This window comes from Ostrinia nubilalis, chromosome 2 (genome assembly GCF_963855985.1).
Source record: "Ostrinia nubilalis chromosome 2, ilOstNubi1.1, whole genome shotgun sequence".
Lineage (NCBI taxonomy): Eukaryota > Metazoa > Arthropoda > Insecta > Lepidoptera > Crambidae > Ostrinia > Ostrinia nubilalis.
In genome coordinates, this window is record NC_087089.1 from 17,877,478 (window position 1) to 17,903,459 (window position 25,982).

Genomic DNA, 25,982 nt, shown 5'->3' on the forward strand with positions numbered 1-25,982 from the left:
AACATTAGTTATTTAAGCTAGTTTTAAGAGCAAAGTTTTTAATAGTAACATTAATTTGGCAGTAAGTAATTTTACTAATATATCTCAAAATAATTCGATCGAAAACTTGAAAGTCTGCAATAATATTAAGTCAGAAAATCGTTTTACAAAAATAAACAAGCATCTACTACTCTTTCGTATTTTACTAAACAACATTTGAAAAAGCTATAGCCAATAAAATACAGCTGCGACTGACCCTGTAGCTAATAGCATCTGGGTTTGTCGTCCCGCTCTATACTGTCTCAAACATTTTTATCCATCACACAGCTAACTCCCAAAACCCATAACGCCTTGTCAAATACCCATAACGGCTATAAAAGTACTCTGCGGGCTATAGCAGGCCGTTGTCGCAAGCGTTCGGTACAATACCGACGGACTTCGCAACTCTACTGAAATAAACTTGAATCGCCCGACTAAGTGGAGTATTATCCTTTGAGACAAACCTTTGTGGTATAAACGCGAGTCGGATTACAGCTTTTAGGGATCTCACGAAAAACTATTGGCAACAGTTTCTACGAAATATCGTGTTATAGAGGCAAATGAACGGATCGAGCATTGGCTTTATTTTTTTTATGCAGAACAAGGCAGGTAGAATTTTAAGCGCAATCGCAGCTGATGTTAAGTGATATTTTCGGGTTAAATAATAATCTGAAAACATTTTCAGCAGGAGCTTACTGTGCATTTAAACAATTAAGCACTGACTATAAACATTGACTGGAGGCTTTATTATTACAATTTTTATGTAATTCGTAAGTACCACTGTTTACCTGTAAATGATGGATCACAAACAAACTTACAGCTTAACGGTTCATTCAATTTTATAGAATTCAGAGCATCTAATATTATGTATGTGTTTAATTGTATCTTTTATGCAATTCAATAGACAACATGATTACGACAAGTAAATATGTAGGTGGTAGAGGAAAGAAAATGTTAATTAATTACAATCACAAATATTACGGGTATTGAGAAGAATAATAATATGTAGTACATAAAATCAGAGTAAATACAAATTAGTAGGTCATCTTCATAGAAACGTACCGAGCGCGGTTTGTATGTGAGCGCGCCAATACGTATGCGGCGCGCAGGGGCGCGCGCTCACATACAAACCGCGCTCGGTACGTTTCTATGAAGATGACCTACTCATTTGTATTTACTCTGATAAAATGGAGATCCTACGCTTTGTTAGTTGCGTAAAATAGCGTGCCCTTAAAGCAAACAAAGGTGCTAATTGAGCTATATTATTGCGCTAATATTGCTACCAATACCATGCCTTGTTTACGGTGTCCATTCAACAGGATACTTGCTTGGTGCCACAATTGGTGACTAATGAAGCCCCTGGCTATGTGGCCTGGGCCTCAGTTAGACACATATTGGTTCATTGGAGCGCGAGCGTGACACCATATATTACGATATAAATAATAAATAAATCTTTGGACAATTTCACACAGCGCCAGCTAGCCCCAAAGTAAGCAACTCAATGCTTGTGTTATGGGTGCTAGCTTAACGGATATACTACTTACATACTTTTATTTTTATTTTTATTAAATACATACATATTATACATATTTACACCCTGACCCGTCACAGAAATTAAAATTCATCATTTCAATTTCTGCCCGGCCGGGAATCGAACCCGGAACCTCTCGGCATAGTAGTCCGTTCTGAACCACTATACCAAACGGCCGACAAACGGCCGACAACGGCCGATATGGGTGCGTAAAGGCAATTTGGTAGAGCCTGTCTATCTGGAAAACAGTGTGAAATTGATGAAAGCCAATGGTTTGATGTGTAATAACTACTAGACTTACATACATCCAAAATTATGTACCTATTGCAGTATTTTATTCCAGTCAAGACACCAAATGAAGATCTAGCTAGGTTCAGATAGAGGTAGCTTCAGATTGACATTCTTTGCGTTAGAACTTCATAGCTTAGTAGACAAACATGCACCGGTTTTGTGGTATGAAATCCAAAAAAAATCTTTAATGCTCTACAATAGTATAGTAGTTAATACTTTTGGAAGAGCGGTAACCTCCTGCCACAGGTTTTCTTATACTTAAAAGGATGGTTACCAAAATATTTTGTTAATCAACTTTATTTATAAAATAAAAACATTTTCATTTTCATACAAACAGTTATAACATATCGATACCTTCAGGTTCAATTGTCGTATAAACCAAAACCCTACTTTTCAGGAGAGCCAAAAAACGATTTTTTTTTTTATAAAAAATTCGTAACTTTTTTATTTGAGAAGTTATAAAAAAATATCCAAGAGAAAACATTTTTCAATTTTTGCGATGAAAAAGTCTAAATATTTAAAAAATGGGCATCTTCAGTAGTTTTAAAGTTAGCTTGGAGTTACGTCGTTGAAAAAGGCACTCGGTGGTTTATACGACCCATTATATTTGACCTAAAAATAACTCTTTACGTCGTATTTGAATTTTTTGTAAACACGAGACTGAAATTGATGGCTTAAAGACCATTAGATGTATTTTTTTTGGTTTATATACCCATTGATAGTGATTTATTCAAATGTATTATTAAAACTATGTATGTAAATAATGTATTGTTTACTATTTCCAGGCTTTTGTTGTTTAGAGAATTTACACAAAGATATTTAACAGTGTAAAAACTATATTTGGTTGAGGTAGAAATAATAAATTTGCTTGCATACGAAAAATAACATTTTTTTACAATTTTGCAGGAAAATTATGGCAAAACAAATAATATTTCTAATAATTCTAAACAAAACTAATCACCATAAATTTTGAACAAAAAAATACAATTACAGCAAAACATTAAGATAGCTTTTCTGGTTCTCTGATTCTGATTTCGTTTGGTTATGATAAATTTTGCATGAAGAGAAGAGCCCCAGTATGCTCAGGAGAAGGATTTGTAATTTTTTGAGAATTTCTCTAAGGTATTTATATCTTTACAAGAAACCCAAATTTAAATTACAGCTAAAAGTAACCACTACTGGCAACAATTAAAAGTTGGAGTACTTGTAAAGTAATAAACTATTACAGAGCATCTCAAAAGGGTATAAAATGAGCACACTATGGCTTGTTTTCTTTGTTTAAAAGTCTTGAATTCATCACATTTAGTCGAGATCAATAGGCTAGATGACAAAATTTCAATTATTTGTCCGTCAAACCGATAATTAGAAAATATGAGACTCATATTTTTTATTTTCTTTTTAATTTAATAATATCAGTGCTACATCGAGTTGAAATGGCGCGATACGTCACGCTTGAGTAGAATTTTTACTCAAAAGTGACGTCACGCGACATTTCAACTCAATATAATACAGTAATTCTTCGATTATGGGAAAAATTAAAGTATGAGTCTAAATTTTCTAATTCTCTGTCTGACGGACTAAATAGAGTTTCGATTTCATGACCCGGTCATCATTACTATTCACGGATGTACTGGACCTGGAAAGCAACCTTATATATCTAGTTATTATCTTTAAAAGTAGAAACAATCAACTTTCTTTAACTTTATAAATAAGAAAAACTTACTTACTGTACATACATACATATGTGATGCAATAAATAAATGAATATGAATATGAAACAGATAATTACCATATTGAATACGTGGACTTACGACGTTGAATCTGGACATAAAACGCCATGTCTTTAGGCGTAAAAACCATTTTCAATTACGAGAGAGTTTTACGTCCTGGCTTAAAAAAATGTATGGTTGATACATCTTAGCAAAAATACCAAAAACAAGCGTTCGGTTTTTACACTGTTTATAAGGTATTTATTTATCTTTTACGCTATAGTTTTTTGGGGCGTATAAACATTTTTTTAGCGAATTTCAATATTTCGAATATACAGCTCGATAGAGAAAAAAATTCTGATTAAAATGGTATATATAACTCGATTTGGCCAAAATGGTTTATACGACAATTGAACCTGAAGGTGTCGATATCTAGCATTTTTATTGCATCAAGCTTTATCCAGCTTACTGTCAATGGTGTTTCCTTGCCAATTTTATGGACGGATCCCGAAACCTGTCCCGTTACTTGGCAGCAGTGTGGGCGTAATGTGGGCAAGTTTCGGCCAGTTGACCGGGGGAATTGTAATTTGGACCCGGCGGGCCGTTCCAAACTGAAACGTAGCAAATGTCCGGATATTGATTGTACGGTAATAGAATAGCGTTATAGCGGTCATACAATGGCCTTATAACGGCAACAGTGAATGTCCGCGACTATTTGGGATCTTCCTTATGCGTTTTTTATAGTTATATCTCATAATGTATTTGTAACTGGCCAAATCGTTACCGGTCAGTCTTTTGCGTAGAACCTTTGGAAATATCGTTGACCTAAGACATTTACACGAAAACAAGGTAAATGTTGACGGTAAATATCGGTATTTGCCGCACTACACGATAAATAAAGGTAATTCGTATTATCTCAGCTACCTACATTGTTTCTGACATTTATCACGTAACTTAATATTTACATTACCAGGTTTTCTATGTAGGGTGATTGCTATAGTAATTAGCCTATACATAGTATTTGGTATATTGGATTATTAATAAGTAAGAGACAAAAATATTTACTACATTGGACTGAGTATTGCTCAGAAAAAATATTTGTCTCTTTTCCTTCTTAATAACTTCCATTAGGCTTGTTTCTTTTTATTTTAGGCAAGTTGGTCAATAACTATGTATTGGCCAATTACTATAGCGATCACCCTATTTAAATGTCAAGTGCCGCGTGCTATGTCTTGTAGAATGTTGAGGATGTACCATAAACGGATCATTGTGATAACAACAAATTTATTGACATTTAGTTAAATAAGATACCTATTCGAATTCATATTTGAAGTTTGGTAATGGCCCGGTATTCAGAAGTACTGTATATCGCTAAAATTACTCTTTCGATACAAAAGTAGCAAAACTACTTCGAAGTTCAAGGCACACACAAAATTGATTATTATGTCTGCGACAGTCTATAGATAGCGTTAGTGTCCCAATTAGCTGTGGCTGGGTAGATATGGGTAAAGTTATCATCCAAGTATCGGCATTAGTATTAATAAAGTTGTCAACTAGGTATCTGATTTGAAAAGTAGTTAATATGGTTTGACAACTTCAGCGATGGTTAAAATATTGAATGTGAATCAGTAAATTACTGAAATTAGGTACCTACATTATTAACACTAGCAGGTCAACATGATTGATTTCAAATATTGTAATTACGCTGAACAAGTAAGAGTACTTCATAATCTCGGATTTGTTGGATTCGTTTCTTTTTTTTATAATTATTTTTTAAATATCTTAGGCCGAGTTGCACCACCTAACTTTGACCGTAACTTTAACGATAACCGGTGTTTTTTGTATGGAGTTTGACAGATTTTTGACGTTTGTAAAGTTAAAATAAGATGGTGCAACCCAGCATTTCCAAAACTAAGGGAAATCCGTCAACTTAAGTGAGTTTGGATCTACGCACATCAGTAAATAAAAGTAGATAGGCGGTGGATTGTTTATTTAACTATTCGTCCTAAGCACATAGTTACTGGTTGCAGGGCTAGACTAAAATAATTTCATCGATATTTAAATTCAGCTATATTTACCACACTGTAGAAGCATTCAGGCTTAAAATGGGTCGCGGATAGAGATGGGCAGATCCGATTGATTATCCGGTAAATCGAATGAAAAAATCAAACGTTGTCCCATTTCTTGCGACGACCAAACGATTGATTTGATTGAAAACTATTATTCTACAGGTAAGTATGATTGATAAATGATGGATATTCTTCAAATTACCATGACTATGTGACGAAACAAACGTTGGTACATAAAGATGATTATTATTATTTCGACCACGGTGTAGTTTGTTTATAGAGTTCGAAGCTTGGCTCTACATGAAATAAACATTTTCACAGAGCGAGTCACACGGTTCTTGTTCGTTTTACATGGAAATATTTTTGTTGGGATTGTTCTCTAGCAAAAGTAATACCTACCGAAAGGCAAAAGCCCTTACTCGAGTAGATACTGCCGGTAACTGTCAACGCATCACTATTCGTAAGATTTCGCCCCGGCGCAAATATTTGGCACGGTATACGACTTGTGACGCCATTGACTTTGTCAACAGCATTATCTGTTTTCGAATCTGGGTCATGTGTGCTGTTTTTTATTCTGAATCTCTTAAAAGGTCGATGGAAGATATGGTTTTCAGTGCGAAAAACTCAAATGCACACTATGTAATGGAAGAATGAAGTAATCAGAGACATTAGAGTACAAAAAGTGAACTACTAAAAACATAATAATAAATTAGTACATTTTCTAGTAAACCACTAACTAGGTCCAAATAGAAAATTTGAACAGACAATGCTATAAACACATACTCGTACTTATACGTATTAGAATTATCACACTAATATTATAAAGGCGAAAGTTTGTGAGTATGTTTGTATGTTTGATACTTCTTCATGTCTAAACGGCTGGAGCGATTTTAATAAAATTTGGTATGGAGTTGGCTGACATCCTGGATTAACACATAGGTTACGTTTTAACGCGGGGCTTAGCTAGTGTTAAATAAGTGACAAAAGAAGTTATGGGCGATCATGACTTCGGGAAGTTACACACACAGCTTATCGGTATCGATAACATTGCAAGTTTTGTTTTATCTACATATATGTATACATTTGTTTTAATGTAACAATCGTTACTCAATTCACTGCGGATAGTTGAGAAGTGCCCTACAACTACTTGGTTTTATTACTGCTCTTTTATAAACCTCTTTCGAACTAGCCTACAATCAGCAACCCAAGTTGCGGTCGTAAAAACGTTAACAAACATCCTTAAGTGTGTTTCTAGCAAAAACTGTAATTATAGTAATAAAATGTACATGCACAGTATAGTCATAATACAGTATGCTCATTGTATCTATCTATACTTCTATACTATCTATATTTCTATACTATCTATCCTACTATAATATTATAAATGCGAAAGTTTGTGTGGATGTCTGTATGTTTGTTACTCTTTCACGCAAAAACTACTGAACGGATTTTGTTGAAACTTTACAGGTATTATTGTTTATAACCCAGAATAACATAAAGGCTATAATTTATGACGATCTGTGAAAAACTAAATTTCACGCGGGTGAAGCCGCGGGCAAAAGCTAGTACTTCTATACTATCTATACTTCTATACTATAATATTATAAATGCGAAAGTAACTGTCTGTCAGTCTCGCTTTCACGTTTAAACCACTGAACCGATTTTGATGAAATTTGTCATGAAGATAGTTCGAGTCCCGGGAAAGGACATAGGATAGTTTTTATCCCGCTTTGTGAAACAGGGACGCGCGCGATAAAGTTTTTCTGTGGCAGACAAAATTCCACGAGGGCGAAGCCGCGGGCGGTAGTAATGAATGAAATGAAAAAAATAAAGCGTACCCTACACTCGAACTTCATTTATTTATGTTATCTTCAATGCCATAATGCCTTAGGGCATTCTCTGCCTGGTTAATCTTTGGGCTAAACAAAAAAACTGTGTATTAACTTTCACAAGACATAATTTCTTTGTAAAACTTCTTAGATACCCAACTTCATTTTTTTTTCTGGAACCTATTTCCCATGTGGCAAATGTATAAAAAACAAATGAAACTACAATGTGTCAAAGGTATTTATATTATTATGTAGGTATAATGAGCAATTGTTGTGCTTAGTAGTGCTCTCGTTGTCTGGGTGTCCACGGAAGACCAGCGTCGTGGCATTATCTACCGAGATGCTACGACACCATGCTGAGTGGATACCTTTTCAGTATCATTGTAATTACCTACTCATCAAATAATTTTAAGTATTGTTGTAAGTGTATTGTCGATTATACTGAATAAACATTTTTTCTTTCTTTCTTTCAACATTCCTCCTACGAAAGTTTTGCCTTTTCTATTGATTTTGTTTATCAATTCCCTTCTCTATCTTTTCTTCATTAGACTTCCAACCCCAAACAATTCCGCTGGTTCACTTCGTCTGTTTCTGCTAATCGCAGGATTACAATGCGCATCGAGATCATTAATGACTGGAGCGATTTATCTTCATTCAATCTGGCCAACTTTGGCAGGGAAACACGCGAATATGGTGGTTCGATTACAATAGCACACATTAACCAAACATAAATTAAACAAATGGAAATATAATAAATCCACAGCAAGTTTAAATAAGCATTAAAACGCAAAGCAATGAAAACACTATCAATAGGCCGATATACTGGTACTCGTATAATACAAAATATCTCACTATTATCACAAAAAAATAATGTGTAAGCTTTGAGAATGATTGGATTTTAAAGATTGATTGAAAAAGACAATGCCGGAAATTGGCGTCTTTTTTTTTCGCGCGGCCATCGACCAATCTTTGTTTTTTTATTACAAAATAGTGTAATAAACCAAACTTACTATGACATGCCTCGTAAGCCCGGATGTGCCACAGAAGGAACTGAAACTTTGTAGTCAGTAACGCCGAGACATTTTCGGAGGTGATTTCGAAGTATCGCCGGATGTGCCTTCAGAGGAACTAAAACTTTAGCGATAAATTTAAGTTCAAAAATTCGCGCCTATCGAAAAAAAAGAGTGATAGTCTATGGCTTAAAGTATTCAAAATCAGGTATCCGAACTTATTAATATAAAAAAAACAAAATGTCACTGTCAAATTATCATTTTTCTTTGACAAGGTGGTTCGTCCGAGAAGATATGATGTGCGATAAATTTTTTTTTTCACGTAAACGTAGTTTAATTGCAAAACTGACCAGTATAATTTAAGTTAAAATACTGCTAAACAAGCAAAAAAAATATTTTTCCCAATTTGAAGTAGTTTTGTAAGATTTTTTTTCGTTTGAAAATAAAAGTTCTTTGCAAGGAACATTCGGTCTTGATGGTGAAAGTTTTAATTTTGTATATTTTTTCTATTTAGTAGGGAATTTAGTGCAAGAACCCCTCCACTTTGATATAGAAGGCTCATTTTTGCACCAGTTGTTCTTTGGGTGCTCCTGAGTAGATTTCCGTCGGTAGACATCGGGAGCCCCCCCTGTGGTAGCAGGGGGAGGGGGGGCAAGTTTCCTTCTGCCGCGCTTCACTTTAAGGCCCATATCTTCAAAACTATGGGTATTAGGGCAAGTGTGGTGTCATTTTCGGATAATTAAAGGATGGCGAATTTATTTCTAGAACAAACTTTTTGCCTTTTCATACAAAAAAATAGAAATATTGAGTAAAATTCACAAACACCAAAAAGTATTTTTAGGGTTCCGTACCTCAAAAGGAAAAAACGGAACCCTTATAGGATCACTTTGTTGTCCGTCCGTCCTTCTGTCAAGACCCTTTATCTCAAGAACGCGTGAACGTATCAAGCTGAAATTCACATGAAATACTCAGGTCTATTGTCCCTTTAAGCTGTGAAAATATCAAACTTCTAAGCCAAGCCAATCAAAAGATACAGCCGATTATGTCGATATTTTCAACAAATTTTCGACACTCGCAAAGGAATCAAAACCTACAGGATACTTCCCGTAAACTCAGAATCTTGAAATTTGGCATAAAGCATTGTCATATAATGCAAATATAGGAAAAATTGCGAAAATTACATTTTTTTAGTTATATAATATAATAAAAATATTTTAATAAAATGAAACTTACTACCTTATTTCTCACGACTGAATAAAGGTATCAAATTGAAACTTATACCAAATACCTAGATCTATTGTCCCTTTAAGAAATAAAAAAATCAAACTTCTAAGTTAACGCGATCAAAAGATACAGCAGTTTATACCGACACCTTAGACGAATTTCCGTCACACGCTAGGGAATCAAAACCTACAAGGTACTTCCTGTGAACACAGAATCTTGAAATTCGGCACGAAGCAACGTTATATAGTACAGATAAAGGAAAAATTGCGAAAATGATAAATTTGAAGTTATATAAAATTTAAAATATTATTTTTGCTTACATGACATAAAATATTTTTTTAATAATTATAAACTTACTACCTACCCTTTTTCACATGAACGCGTAGAGATAATAAAGTTGAAATTCATATCAAACACTTCTTAAATCTAATTGCCTCTAAACTGTGAGAAATTCTAAATCAACGCAAAAATTCAAAACGCTGAGGTAGGTACCTACCTATAATGCAAATATAGGAAAAATAAATAAATAAAAAATAATCATACCGCATATTTTGAAATTCGCCACTACTCGCAACGGAATCAAGTAAGTAATTTGATTTAATACGTCATAAATTGTAAACCGCTACGTTTGTACGGCGGAACCCTCGGTGTGCGAGCCCGACTCGCACTTGGCCGGTTTTTTTAAATAAACGTCGTTTACTTTTAAACCATTGGAGATAATCTAATAAAAAAAATATGTCCTGTAAGCTACATTTATCAGGATTATAAATATATACCATTGTATGGTACTTTTTTTGAAAAAAGTAGGTGAAAAAAAATTTTTCTTCAGGACACAGCGGGCAAATTTTGATGCGCGTCGGAAAAAAATATTTATTTTATCCAAAAATTCATACTGTTTGGTTCAAAAGCAAGTAAAGATTATTATTTTAGAATTTATTTAGAGTTTCTGGCACATCATGCTACCATGATTTGTATTTTTTCTTCAATTAATTTTGAACTCTATGTGTAAGTCATAAGGTTGAAAATAGTTTAAATACATTTTATTATTGAAAATATCATAAGAAGAAAGCACTAAATAAAGAACTTGAATTTGTCTAAACGTCTAATGATTATTATTAGTATTTTAATTACCATTTTTATTTCTACATACTATTGTACCAGTGATTTAACGGAAAGGTAAGTGTGAGGAAAGTGAGGATTGATATTATCATAGTACGGGAGATTATTTTTAGCACAAAGGCTACGGCTGTGACCATTATATGTAGTTGTTTTTTCAGACATCACCAGCTTCTGTACTACTTCTTGCACTAGCATCTCACCTTTTCCAGGCAAGCTTCAGCAGCTGGTCAATTGGTCCATGTAGGCTCCATGTTGCTATCGTCTCTGATCCACCCCCAACCAGTCGCGTAAAAGGAAGACCGAGTCGGTTACTTGCAACTGATCCTATACGCGAACCCTTTGATATACTGCCAGTAGCCAATGCTAATACAAAGCTGTCTGGGTTATCTTATGTATGGCCACACCTAAACGTAGTCCGCAGCGACCCATTAGGATCTTTATTCTCCCTTTTTTATTCCCTATCATCCAAAAAAATCCTATCCATTAGTTAGGTGAATTAAGCGTCTGAGTGAAAGCCACCTAATAGTCTTCTGATGCCGGATATGCTGACCCAAGCAGACCCATCCTTACAGTATTAAGTGTTTCATGGATCCCACATGTATTCCACATGCTCGAGAGCTTCTGTTGTTAGGCCCATTTTGTGGGACATGTGGTTCGTTTCATAATGCCGTGTTTGCCCTACCTGTAATTGCTTGGGCTTACCTTTGATAAGTTTTCTCCATGACCCTGTATTTTCCTTTAGGAATGATTTGGAGAGGCTTATATCGTTGGAGCTTTCCCATTCAGCCCTGTGCTTCTTGGATATGGCCATAAGGTTTTAGATAAAGGTACTATCAGTTCTGACCCAATAGGTATCGTCTCTGACCCTTGTCTCGCTAGACTGTCGGCTCTCTCATTGCATTCGATCCTTGTATGTCCAGGTATCCCACATCAGGGACACTTTGTCATGCCTTCAGAGTTTGTTCATCTTTAAGATTGCATCTAGAATAATTCTAGACTCAACCTTTACTGAGGCGATGGCTTTGTTTGAATGCTGCCTGGCTGTGGCCCAGGATGTAAATATTGCGTTTTTACACCCCTGTTTTTAGTGCACACATAATAAATTATAGCGTAGAATTCAGCTTGAAATACTGTAGCAAACCTCCTTAAACGTTCACAGTGTTCGTAGTGTTTACAGTAGACCCCCGTTCCGTTCCCAAGGCCAGGCCATCTTGGCTTGGAGCTGTCAGTAAAACAGATTAGGCTGTATTGTTTTAGATCAAGTACCTCCTACTATTACGACATGCTTGACTATGAACGAGTGCTGTAAGTGCCCACCAACCTAGGCAGTTTTGTATCAGTATATCAAGGGCAGTAATTATGTCCTTATGATTTTTTAAGTTATTTAAAATTTAGTTGGTTCAAGGGGTTCGCGTATAGGGTCAGTTGCAAGCAACCGACTCAGGCTTCCCTTTACCTGACTGGTTGGGGGTGGACCAGAATCGATAGCAACATGGAGCCTACATGGACCAATTACCCGTAGCTGCCGAAGCTTGCCTGGAAAAGGTGAGATGTTAGTGCAAGAAGTAGTGCAGAAGCTGGTGCTGTCTGAAAAAACAACTACATATAATGGTCACAGCCGTAGCCTTTGTGCTAAAAATAATCTCCCGTACTATGATAATATCAATCCTCACTTTCCTCACACTTACCTTTCCGTTAAATCACTGGTACAATAGTATGTAGAAATAAAAATGGTAATTAAAATACTAATAATAATCATTAGACGTTTAGACAAATTCAAGTTCTTTATTTAGTGCTTTCTTCTTATGATATTTTCAATAAAATGTATCTTCAAACTATTTTCAACCTTATGACTTACACATAGAGTTCAAAATTAATTGAAGAAAAAATACAAATCATGGTAGCATGATGTGCCAGAAACTCTAAATAAATTCTAAAATAATAATCTTTACTTGCTTATGAACCAAATAGTATGAATTCATGGATAAAATAAATATTTTTTTCCGACGCGCATTAAAATTCGCCCGCTGTGTCCTGAAGAAAAAAATTTTTTCACCTACTTTTTTCAAAAAAAGTACCATACAATGGTATATATTTATAATCCTGATAAATGTAGCTTACAGGACATATTTTTTTTATTAGATTATCTCCAATGGTTTAAAAGTAAACGACGTTTATTTAAAAAAATACTTTTTGGTGTTTGTGAATTTTACTCAATATTTCTATTTTTTTGTATGAAAAGGCAAAAAGTTTGTTCTAGAAATGAATTCGCCATCCTTTAATTATCCGAAAATGACACCACACTTGCCCTAATACCCATAGTTTTGAAGATATGGGCCTTAAAGTGAAGCGCGGCAGAAGGAAACTTGCCCCCCCTCCCCCTGCTACCACAGGGGGGGCTCCCGATGTCTACCGACGGAAATCTACTCAGGAGCACCCAAAGAACAACTGGTGCAAAAATGAGCCTTCTATACCAAAGTGGAGGGGTCTCCATACAAATCGTTGCACTAAATTCCCTACTAATTGAGATGGGATCAAGTATTGGACTTTTAAAATTATGATATGATTGAGAAAATTTACCATGAGAACGTTCTGATTTTTAGTTTAGTAAATATTATAATTAACATGAATATTCACTTTACTTCTTGTACATTTTAACCTATCATTAGTGTATGTTATAAAACCGATAGTACTTTTAAAAGTACTAATTATGAAACATTAAATAAAATTAAAACCGTTGTTCCTTTTCAGTTACATTTATTAATATCGTTATTGTATCTTTATGTAGTATTAATTTATTAAGAAGGTTACATTTATGTTTTACTTTAAAGTATAAAATACAATTTATTTACTTTTCTTTTTTAAAGTCTGTAATACCGAATGTTCTTTTAAGAGAAAACTTTTTTTTATTATTTTTCACCTAAAATAAGCTCTATGCACTATTATATAGAGCCCCTGAAAATATGAATGCAAAAGAAAATCTCTAACATAGAATTTTTTTTACTCGAAGTGCTCGGCGTTTACTACTTCAAATTATTCGTTCTTCTGAAAGCACATTCGGCGATACTTAGAAGTCGACACAATTTACTCTTCGGTCTTACGAGGTTAAACCTCTAAACTCAGTCTGAACTGAGTTACGAGCATTAGAAGTTTGATGATTTTCATACTAGATTTGCTTTTTTCGCGCAGTTTTGTAAGAAATTGCAACAAAATAGTGGGATTGTATGTGTAAACAAACAATACCATCCATTAAAGGCTCCAGACATCAGTATGGAGCAGAATCAGCGCAATAAAAAAATAGCGCAATATTTTGTTGCAATTGCTTACAAAACTTGTGCACAAAAAGCAAATCTACTTAGTATGAAAATCATCAAACTTCTAATACTCGTAACTCAGTTCAGACTGAGTTTAGAGGTATACATGCCATAGTAAGTTTGGTTTATTACACTATTTTGTAATCAAAAAACAAAGTTTGGTCGATGGCCGCGCGAAAAAAAAAGACGCCACTTTCCATACAAAATCTGGCATTGCCATTTATTGGACACTACACAAAACTAGAAAGGAAAGAAATTTATATAGTCTATACTATAGGTAGCTACTATTAGCGATAGGCATTGACTAAAGCACTGGTGCAAATATAAAAGCCATTATTAAGCTGCGTATTCAGACCGAAGCTCAAAAAAGGATTAAATTTCAAACATAGTTAAAGTTTTAATTAGTTGGTAAATGGGTAGACCTTAAAATCTCAATGCAGTTAAAGCAAAGATAAAATGTTGTAACTAGCTAATTTTGATAATCTTTTTTATGTGCTGATTTTTGCTTTACTGGCATTTAATAAAAATACGGTAGGTATTTGGTAGCATTCTAACCTTTACTAGTGCTATTGATAATTTAAGGGAAACCTGTCATTAGCCATATTGAGTGCTAAATTAATGTATGTTAAAATTGTATAAATACGCTGTTGTGTTTCTCGATAAAATAAAATAAGGTTCATTGTAACCAAAGCGAGTCTACTCCAATTTACGTCAGCTATAGTGAAACCATCTCCAAGTTTACGGATAATTCCGATAGTTTATTATCGGCGAGCATGCAAGAGAGTGATTACGAATATTGCCCAAATGTTCGGCTGGAACTTAAATTACTTGCCTAATGTTACGATAAACTTGTAGCTAAAGAAAAATGGCTGAAGATAGCAACAATACAAAGTTTTTTTCTGTAGGTAATAATTTTGAATTGGTGATTTGATCTATTATAGTGCAATCTGAAACACAATATACGAGACGCAACTGAAAAGTGATGAAAATAAATTGATTTGAAAAAGCCTTACCTGATGAAACAGATCAGGTGACTCGCTACCTGAAACAAAATGAAAAATACATACATTTTCAAATACAACATCTAATAGTTGTAAATCAACATGCTCTTCTAATGAAAACCAAACATTAGCGAGAAACCAAAGCAAATTGACACATTAGATGGAGTTTTAGTCGATAAATAGGGAAAAGCTTTGAAACTAAAGACGTGGTATAAGTCGGCCCACTAGGAGGAACAACGACCTCAAACGTTGCTCAGCTTTGATAGGGCTGTATCGGTGTCGATAGTTTTCATTTTACAGTAAGATAGAACGCCTCTGATTTGTGACTGGCGTTCTAGGTTTAACTAAAAATGATCGACAAATACTCGTACCTTAATAAAAAAATTGCATCGGTTTCTTGCTTACTTTTTATAATGCACGCAAAACTTTTTCAAGTGTTCGCTGAAATGCCCTCAAATAGACGTAATATGCGAATAGCTTTACCGATTAAATACCATTAAAGGTATTTTAATTAAATATCTTAAATTCTACGGTTTTCATAAAATAAGCAATGATAATTTAATCAAATAACTAATCGTAATAAAACCAGTCTCAAATGAATAACCGAGCGTGCAATAAAATATAGTACCTACAATGCTTTATTACAGCAAAATTACAATGGCATTGATCCCTCTCCGGCCCGCGCCGTCCACTGGGACTCATAGGATTCCACAATAATTAATTGCTTTCAGATAAGAGCACGTTATAATTATGTAGATGCTATCAAAGATCGCAATAATGCGGTGCCTTTATGAAATGGTTTTAAAATAACAGAATAATTACCAAAATTCGAGGCTACGTTTAATAAAAACTGGCTGGAGAATATCGGAAAATTTTAAATGTTTCGTAATAGAGTCAAATGAAATAATGTATTTGGATTATACGTAAAGTTTTATTATATTTTTATAACAAAATCTTTATAAAAAAACTTTATTTAATCTTAGAGTGGTTGGGTTTTGTTTCACAAAAGGCCTAATTCAGATTGGAAAAAAACTTGTATTGTTTGACTCGGATATAAAACGTTTAAATAATATTGAACATCGACAAATCAAATCTAAAACAAGTTACATCACTACGTTTAGTCGAAGCACTCAGCTAAGCCTCGTCTATTGTCAAAGACCTAATTTTAAATTGGCTTCACGCTAATGATGGTAATATACAGTATGGTGTTTTATCTACTATTACAGTTGAAAACTAAAGCCACTGACACACAGTCGGCATGAGAGGGGCACGAAGCGACAAGCGGCCATTCGTTTTTAACCGACTTAAAAAAAGGAGGATATTCTCAATTCGACTGTGTGTTTACAATTGGAGCGACGATAGCTGAACGGTGTTAGTTTCGGACTTCTCAACTCATCATCCATGGAACGCGAGTTAGATCCCCACCGCCGCTCGACAATTGTCATGAACCCACTCGAAACTCAGGCATATTTAGTTTACCACGAGAGGTTAACGGGGCTATTAGTAATTTGTAAGGATTATTTACCGCTCGTCAATACAATATGTCTTAGGGGAGACCGAGGAGAGTTGTGCCATTGTCGATTTTTGGCAACCTAACAACTGCGCGTATTTGTTTATCTCGAGACTTGAACATGTCACAACTCTCCTCTGTCTCCCTTACCTAACTAGCATAGTGTTGCTGACTGAACACTAATGAAGATAAAAAATAATGATCATTTTGGGCCATTGTCCCCTATAACAATTCAAAAACATTCAGCCATAAACAAAATAGAGTTTCGCGAATGTTTGTAGATGATTTGATTACCGAGAAGGGATGTATATTGTATACCTTTTTGGGCCGTAGCTTTACGACCGACGAAGGTTTACGGTTATGGCGTAGTTCTTATCAATCTCGGTGCCATGTCAAAGTTTGTGTACAACTTAATTTGGGATTGGATGAAATACTGCGTGTAAAATGAAGCTTTACGAACCCGATTTCTATGCGTTCTGCACATTATTAGGTACCTACGAACATTTTTCACTTGTTTTAAGTTACAAAAGACTATTGTGACATTTTTACATACCTTATTTGATTACCTATTTCTTTTCTGGTAATGAAAAAGAGATTCATGAAATTACTAAAATAAAAATAAAAAAATAAATAAAAATACACTAAATTTATGTAGGGTTGTACCTTATAGCAGGAAACATGCTGAGCGGTTGCCAATTCGGTTCACAATAATTATGTACTTTCAAACTGTTTCATTTAATGTTATGAACCGAGTAAACACTTTTCTTTCTTTCCATCATTATAGCTTGTGTAGGATTACTCACGCACTATTAATCCCCGTCTCCACACTCCAACATACTCCCGTATTCACAGACATTAATATGAGGTTTCACAGTGCGCGTGGACGCACAGGGTCACACACGAACCAATCACAGAGCTCTATTCAACGCTGTGCGTTGAATTTGCTGCTTCACTTGAGCAAGTATCGTTTGGGAATATGGGTGATAGTCTTTGTTAAGATTAATGTTACTGAAATCCTGAATATTAATTTGTAATCGACAAACGTGGTATTTATTTACGCGTTTCTCTTTTATTTTCATATAAAAAGAAAACAAGGTAAAATCAAAGATTTAAAATACTTCTTCATAATACATCAGGTCAAAGTTGGCTCGCATGAAATACGTCACCAAGAGCACCACCCAGGGAATTCTTTGTTCTTATTTTATACTCGTATGTGTGGAAGCGGCAGGCTGACATAAACATAAACTGAACTCTGATTACTTTCCTGGAATCGTAATTTTTCTGCTTTTCCAGAAATAAACCAACTGGATCGAATACGGTTAACAATTTACGATATACGTTAAATTGTGAACTCCGTCAGTTTACAATATAACGCGTAAGATTGTAAAAATCTAACTAAGTACGTGAGATTATAATCTGACGGAATTCACTATTTTACGGTGACATATACAAAGCGCGATGACTAACTGCTTTTTAGTCGTTTCTAAAGCAAACATTAAAACAGTTTTAAAAATGCATGAAGCTGTAAATTTGAAAGTAATGAATTCCCCATTTTTCAATTACAAGAGCCGGGATCAAACAGATTGCGATCGTGAATATTCTATTCCAATCGCGTTAATCTCTTATTGTTCGGGGCTTACAGGTCGATTGCTATGCGCCCACTATCGACTTTTGAAATCCATTCGATTCTATCGTGGTAATCTAAAATCCATATTATTAGAATTTACGTAATTGTTTTATTTAAAGAAATTAATATTTATGAGGCATAGTCACGAAAAATAAGCTGCAATTGACGTTGACGGAATAATATTAGAAGGTTCGTAAAAATAAAACTCAGATTTTGTCAGTGCCTGGGATTTAATTTAGTTGAAAATATTTTGCCCGTCAAGTTCTGTCGAAATTATGATGACGATGTCAGATGAGTAAATCATTAAATAATACGTATAAATATTAATCGTCAACGAATGGAATTATGATTCATCCAGAGTCAAACAGAAGGGGACACAATCCTCAACTTTAACGGACTGACTGGGGTGAAGATCGGTCCTCGTGGTTTGTGATACGAGATAATAGATATGTCATTACATAGTCAAACAAACCCGTGCCATTAGAAAAGTTGTATTATTATTCTCATGCAAATAATCCTCCAAATTCGTTCCAGCCTGCTCCTGTAATACTCGTGTATTAGAATTTCTGGGCATAATCGTTTCCAATTTCCCCTTCACTTTGGGTTTTAATCATAAACATAAATATAAAGAGGTATTGTTGTTTTCCTGTTTCCCCCAAGGCCCGTAGTTCAGAACAATCTAAGTTTAATGTTTTGAATGATTAGCCATTTATGTAAATTAATGATAGCTTTGGGACGGACAATGAGAATATTCGAGACCAAATTGGAATTGTTGAATAGACTGGAATACAATAGATGGAGGTAAAGTAGGTCTGTTACCGGGTAAGGATACAAATAAACCAATAAACGTAAGTTATAAAAGACACGATTGTATTCACAAACGATGCTTGCTTAAGTGAAGCAGAAAACGCACTGCGTTGAATAGAGCTCTGTGATTGGTTCCTGTGTCACCCTGTGCGTCCACACGCACTGTAAGACCTCATAGTAAAGTAGTTTGTGAGTACGGGCGTAAGCTTCACGTATTGTTGGCACGTTTGTTCATCGCCGTGGTAAGTGCAAACCAGCAGTCGTATTACAACCTTTTATAAATCCAGCTTGTTTCCAGGCAGTTCAGTTTACGGCCAAAAACTGCCTTGTTCTTTTTCGTATTATGACGTCCGTTAATCTCACTGGGATCATCCTGGATAAATTGTCTATGGCCGGTTTAGACTGGCATGGAGGTGACGTTCGGAAATCGACCTAACGAAATACCGGTTCCTTACCGATTCAATAATTTGTGTATTAAACATATTTTTTCGTACAAAACTGGTGTAAATAAATAATTATTATTGAATAGACATAGAATAAACATGAAATTAATTAATATCTATTCAGATTCGTTAGCAAACGCTTAGAAAAATTATATTGACGGCTGCTATACAAAGCACTATACTTATTTCTGAACGATACGACACGTGTATTTTGCTGAGCCCGCAAAAAATAAATTTATAAGTCGTAGTCATTAAACCAAAACTTTTAAGATTGAAATGGAATGTAATACTTAATGTATGATGCTGTAAGATTTGTGTGCTATTCTTGGGTTCGGAACCCTATGGTGTTTATGAAGAACCGAATGTGTGATTGTCCATAGTAACGTAAATACTTGTGTAAATACTGAGGGCCTTTGTAGGGTCTTGATACTTATACCTTTGTTTTGAATGCTTAACTTAGGTGGAATAGAAATAACAGTGTACTTGTTATTATGCCGGATGACGTCATGGGTTTGAGGAGAATGTTCGTGTGTACAAGTGACACGAATACTTATTATTGTGTGGTGTTACTTGATTGCGTTGCATCGACGACGTAATTAATTTGTCTTGCTAATCAAACTTTTATGGAATTTTATTGAGAATGGCGTAAGTACTTATTTCTGTTTTTACTTGGGTTTTTGCCTATCTCTCAAGTGATAAATTCGAAGCCCTTGCGAGCTCAGCCACAACACAATAATATGCGGTCTCAATTTTTTGCACCAATCGTGAACTAATTGTTTACTTACTAAACCTTTACTACAAACGTTTTATTAAGTGCATTTCATCAAATAGCAAAGGGTCACAGAGGTCTCCAAGTTGCCTTCGAAGTTTAGCATCATTTTCAAGAATTTAGAAAATTACAAACTCGTCATACATGTTTATATTACCCTATTATTCGTTTTTGAGTCATGTTATAACGTAAAACTCTGTAAAATTAGTATAAAACAGAAAACTATATCAAAACAAGTCACAAAAAGTTGATCAAAGACGACGAAAACTGAATGGCTTAATTGAAACGAATTTTGACAACTAATCAAGGCTACAAACGTCAAATTAACCGTCGTAATACGAAAATTCCAGCCAACTTCCAGTCAGAAGTCAGTCAAGTGTCACGTGACCGCTGCCTGGCTGGCCATAAGAGATCATAATACGGAAACGCAAGGCAGTTTAGTTTAAGGCGCTGATGATGGAACGAGCAGGTGAGCTAGGAAGCTACTAGAACGCACAGTCGCGTACGTGTAATATTTGCCGAAATATGACACTAACTCGCTTGGGATCCAATGGAGCCCACGCGACTAATTAAAGGTTATAATATTATAGTCTTTCTGCAGACTTTGGAAGATACTTATTTCGATCGATTATAAAGTTATATGAAATAGGCTTTCTGATTTTACATTGTTACAGTTTACAGTGATCTAGAACTAGAATTTCGATAAAATACGGGTTAAAGTAATAGGTAGGTATCACATTTTCGTGGTCGAAGGCTGTAATGAATTGATAATGAAATTCTCAGTGTTAAATGCGTGAAATCAAGTGATGGAACGGAATTCGAGTGCCAATAAATAGAATTTCATTGACTGCTTAATTGAGTGTGCGGTAGAACAACCATTTTTAATGACGACACTTGTTCACTACGTTATTTGATTTCAATGGAAAACATTTTTCAGATGACTAATTTAGGGAAAATACTAAGAAGGAGCTTGTATTACTCTGAAGATGAAAGATACTGACGAAGAAAGACATTGCTTCAAAATTCATTACGCTTCAATAAATCTGAAATATAACGTGCCAATATTTTGATCATCTCAATTTTGAAATAGGAAGGCGTTCTTTTATTTCGCGAGCTTCTCAAATGTCTGGAATTCCAATAATAACAACTGCCATCCTTTCAATATGATCTCGAGCTAGTAAAATGCTGGCTGTTTTTACAACGAATACCGGGAATTTAGAAATTTTTGAGTTATTTAGGTTATCAAAGTAAAAACAAAATATATTTTATTAAACACTGGAAAGTAACGATAAAGTTTCACTTAGGCTTAGCACACTTACTTTAGGGCACATTAGTAAAACTTAGGTATAGAAAACTTATGTTAATGACATATCGCCAGTACTCTTTCAGGAATGTATCATAAAAAGATTTTAATATTTAATTGAATCAGAAATAAGTATTCTAAGCAGCCAACTGACATTTTTTGTCAATGTCAGTGTTCCTAAATATAGCCCAAGGCTAAAAGCCTCTTCTAACAGAAAATAAAAATCTGCCGGGAAAATTGTGTTCCATTTTTGGTCTCATTTCTACCTTTTAAGCAAGATTGCTTTCAATGTAACAAAACCTAACCCTCTCTTTCTTCCACAGGTTTCCTCAACCCTCGCTCGGACGAGTTCCCGCGGTCCCCAGCAAACTACGGTCTGATGGACCAGATAGCAGCATTGCACTGGATCAAAGAGAACGTGGCGGTCTTTGGCGGAGACCCGACCAATGTCACGTTGATGGGGCACGGCACTGGCGCTGCCTGCGTGCACTTCTTGCTGACGTCACTGGCAGTGCCCGAAGGTAAGCTACTCTTAACCAGTTTCAAATGCTCCAGTCATAGTTTAAGGAGCCAGTTTATTTGTATTACACTGGATCAAGAAGTACGTGGCGGTCTTTGGCGGAGACCCCACCAATGTCACATTAATGGGACACGGCACTGGCGCTGCCTGCGTGCACTTCTTGCTGACGTCACTGGCAGTGCCCGAAGGTAAGCTACTCTTAGCCAGTTTCAAACGCTCCAGTCATAGTTTAAGGAGCCAGTTTATTTGTATTACATTGGATCAAGGAGAACGTGGCGGTCTTTGGCGGAGACCCGACCATTGTGATATGGATGGGGCACGGCACTGGCGCTGCTTGCGTGCACTTCTTGCTGACGTCACTGGCAGTGCCCGAAGGTAAGCTACTCTTAACCAGTTTCAAACGCTCCGGTCACAGTTTAAGGAGCCAGTTTATTTGTATTACATTGGATCAAGGAGAACGTGGCGGTCTTTGGCGGACACCCGACCAATGTCACGTTGATGGGACACGGCACTGGCGCTGCCTGCGTGCACTTCTTGCTGACGTCACTGGCAGTTCCTGAAGGTAAGCTAGTCTTAACCAGTTCCAAATGCTCCGGTCATAGTTTAAGGAGCCAGTTTATTTGTATTACATCGGATCAAGGAGAACGTGGCGGTCTTTGGCGGAGACCCGACCAATGTCACATTGATGGGGCACGGCACTGGCGCTGCTTGCGTGCACTTCTTGTTGACTTCATTGGCAGTGCCTGAAGATAAATGATAATTAACTTTGGACCAGGTACAAAGGGTCCAGTTTAAGTGAGCGAAGGCAGAAACAATGACATCATCTTTCAGTACAATGTGTTAAGGCAGTTTTCTTTCCTCGTCGTTTTGACTTACGTAGGTTTTAAGTATTGAACGTACTGCGGCGAAGAACCACGATTACACGAGATTAGTAGAGGTTGATATTTTGATTTTTCATATCATGTTAGCATACTGTATTTATATCATACATTGGTATGACATAAACGCTAAAATATTTACTTTGAATATGTGTTTTTCTCGTCTACACAATAAACTTTATAAAAAGGAGCATAAAAACTACAATTTTCGTAAGTTTTTACTTAACAAATACACAATAATGATGAATAATGTAGACGTAAACAGCAAGCCCTATCTGTGTCACAAACGATTGTCTTAACGATTACTTGTAGAGACACGCGAGGACTCCAGCCTTTAATATTCATGAGGCAGGTAATTATATTCATGTAGGTACTACCTACTAGGTATTTGAATACCTAAGAGCAAAAACGTTTGTTGGTAAACTGTAAAATATTACGCGACTTTTATAAATGATACTAGACTAAGAGCTGTGAACGCCAGACCTACGTCATTTTATAAAAGCTGAAAGTTTGTCAGCGTATGCTCCCAATATAGGTTAGAATGTTGGTGCATCATGAATTTTGGGTCATCGTGGCTTTGGCAGCTATTCTCAAAAGCATACGCAGACCAAACTTTCAGTTTTATAAAATGACGTAGGTCTGGCGTTCACCAGCTCGTAGACCTTGGCGTTTGTACGAAAGTCTGAATGTACATTTTTTGTTTCAAAATGGTGCGTATTACAACTGGTATAAAATGCCACAGTGTTTAACTTGTTGTGCCTTCATCAGTACTAGGGTTTCGGAATAATAGGCATAAATGTTATCCCGTAACGTTACTTTGGTAGAAATTATTATGCCAAAACAAACTCTATTAACGGGGCCAACTCCGTTATTAATTCAAGCACTGTTTAAGGTTTGCTTTTATTTGTGTTGAAATTTTTAGCGCCATTAAATTATATTACATCGTTGCTTTTCAAACTTCAAATCAAAGAGTATTGGTTTAGGTCCGCTTAAACATTCTTTGTGTATCAAAGATTGTAGTTACTCTGAATATTAATCAGACTAAGGTGCGTGAACGGAACTCAATACTCAGTCAACCATAGATTGAGGCTTTTGATGGTTCATTTCCATATTCAGACCAATTACAGACTTGAATGTATTACCTATTTATTTTAGATTCTGAAAAGTATCGTATCATAATACGGATCTATAAGTTCTAGCGTTTACCTGAGTCAGTGCCTGATGTATGGTGACGAGAGGGGTATTTTTGTGACGGTCAAAAGACAACAAGACTTCACATCATAAAGCACACATTAAAAGCACCTTAATGAAAAAGGGCTACTATAAAGTTGATGATTTTATGTATAAAACATAAAAATGTTTGGAATGTTTAACTACCTAGCTCGCATCAATACTTATGACTATTATTTGTATATTTTAAAGACTGTATGTAACATTGTATAACTGCCTAAATTGTAAGATCTAATGTGAATGCTAATGTGGTTATGCAATAAACGATTGAGTATTGAGTATTAAACCCTTGAAAAGGAGGCTGACAATAGTGACTGACTTTCTTGCGCTGCTTCTTCTCAGCACTGGCCCATTTATTGTCCCGAAGCAGTGGTAGGGTTAATATTGGGACGTGTAAAAGTGCAAAAATAAATGAGTTTATGAGTTTTTATCTCCTTGAGACTTGTATGCTCTGTCATGTCATAATATGTCAATATACCCCTCCCGTGTCGCTCCCATACCTCGGGCATAGACTCGGTTATGTGCTAATATATAAGTAATGTTAGTTGTAGTCCAGGCACAAGCTTTGCATAACTAACTTAGAGCTAGGTAGGTCTCGTACTAAATAATTCAAAGAATTCATTAATTATTAAGACGCTGCGTCTCTGACTTCAGCCTTGAAAGTTGACATTTTACCGAGATAATGATACGCAATGGAAACTTACAGGAATATTATCCTAAATACCTGAATTCTAAACAAGAATTTATTTTTTAATTAAGTAAATTCGGTAGCTGTTCAAATTATCCAACATTATTTTCTTTTCGAAGAAACAAAAGTAGTTAAGACGTAAAATGTAACATTAAAGGAACTACTTACTTATTTTCTCGCTGGATATCTACATAAATTTCATGTAATTACAGTTTGATTAAACATTAGGTTAGGCCTCAGTTATTATCAAGTTTTTATAGAAATTACACTTTACCTGCAAGGTTTTTAAATTTCTAAAAGAAAAACTACATGTTTGCGATTTCCACAACACTCAATTATGTTGTCCTGATTTGCTATACATTTATCGGTATTTGAAAGATCGTAGTTTGAAATACAGGAGCTTTCCTGAAACCAATTTTCAGTAGCGTTGCAAAGTATGAATATGCAAACTTGTTTATACTCTCGTAAAGTCCCGTTTCCAGGGGTGGAAAGTAATAATAATAATAATAAATAATAAATCTTTGGACAATTTCACACAGCGCCAGCTAGCCCCAAAGTAAGCAACTTAATGCTTGTGTTATGGGTGCTAGCTTAACGGATATACTACTTATATACTTTTTTTTTTTTTTTTTAAATACATAAGTATTATACATAGTCACACCCAGACCCGTCACAGAAATTAAAATTCATCATTTCAATTTCTGCCCGGCCGGGGATCGAACCCGGGACCTCTCGGCATAGTAGTCCGTTCTGAACCACTACACCAAACGGCCGACAAGTGGGAATGATGTGGCTCTTTCTAGCTCTTCGATTTATTCACCATTCCCGTTTAGATGAAAAAAGAAAAAGTGGGAATTCCAATTAAAATTAGTAAGAGATTGGTGTTTTAATTAAAGCTCTGACACTTGATGTATTTTTTCAATACTCTTGTAGGATACTTATGCCATTTACGTATCTATTCATATGAAATAACACTATGAAAACTACCATGCCCTTTGACAAGCAAATAAATAAAGTAAACCTTGAGGTTTACCAGTACGCCATCATAAACTTCACGAGTGTAAAAATCGTAACGAAGGGCTTTTCTATTCC

General features: G+C 35.4%; 1 protein-coding gene across 1 annotated transcript in view; it reads left to right on the forward strand.

Annotated features, from left to right (window-relative positions):
- Positions 1-25,982, forward strand: part of LOC135085468 (neuroligin-4, Y-linked-like) — a 104,490-nt gene that overhangs the window by 38,722 nt on the left and 39,786 nt on the right. Inside the window, exon 4 of the mRNA XM_063980264.1 lies at positions 21,898-22,095. Within this exon, the coding sequence (XP_063836334.1) occupies positions 21,898-22,095 (198 nt within the window). The remainder of the gene's footprint in view (positions 1-21,897; positions 22,096-25,982) is intronic.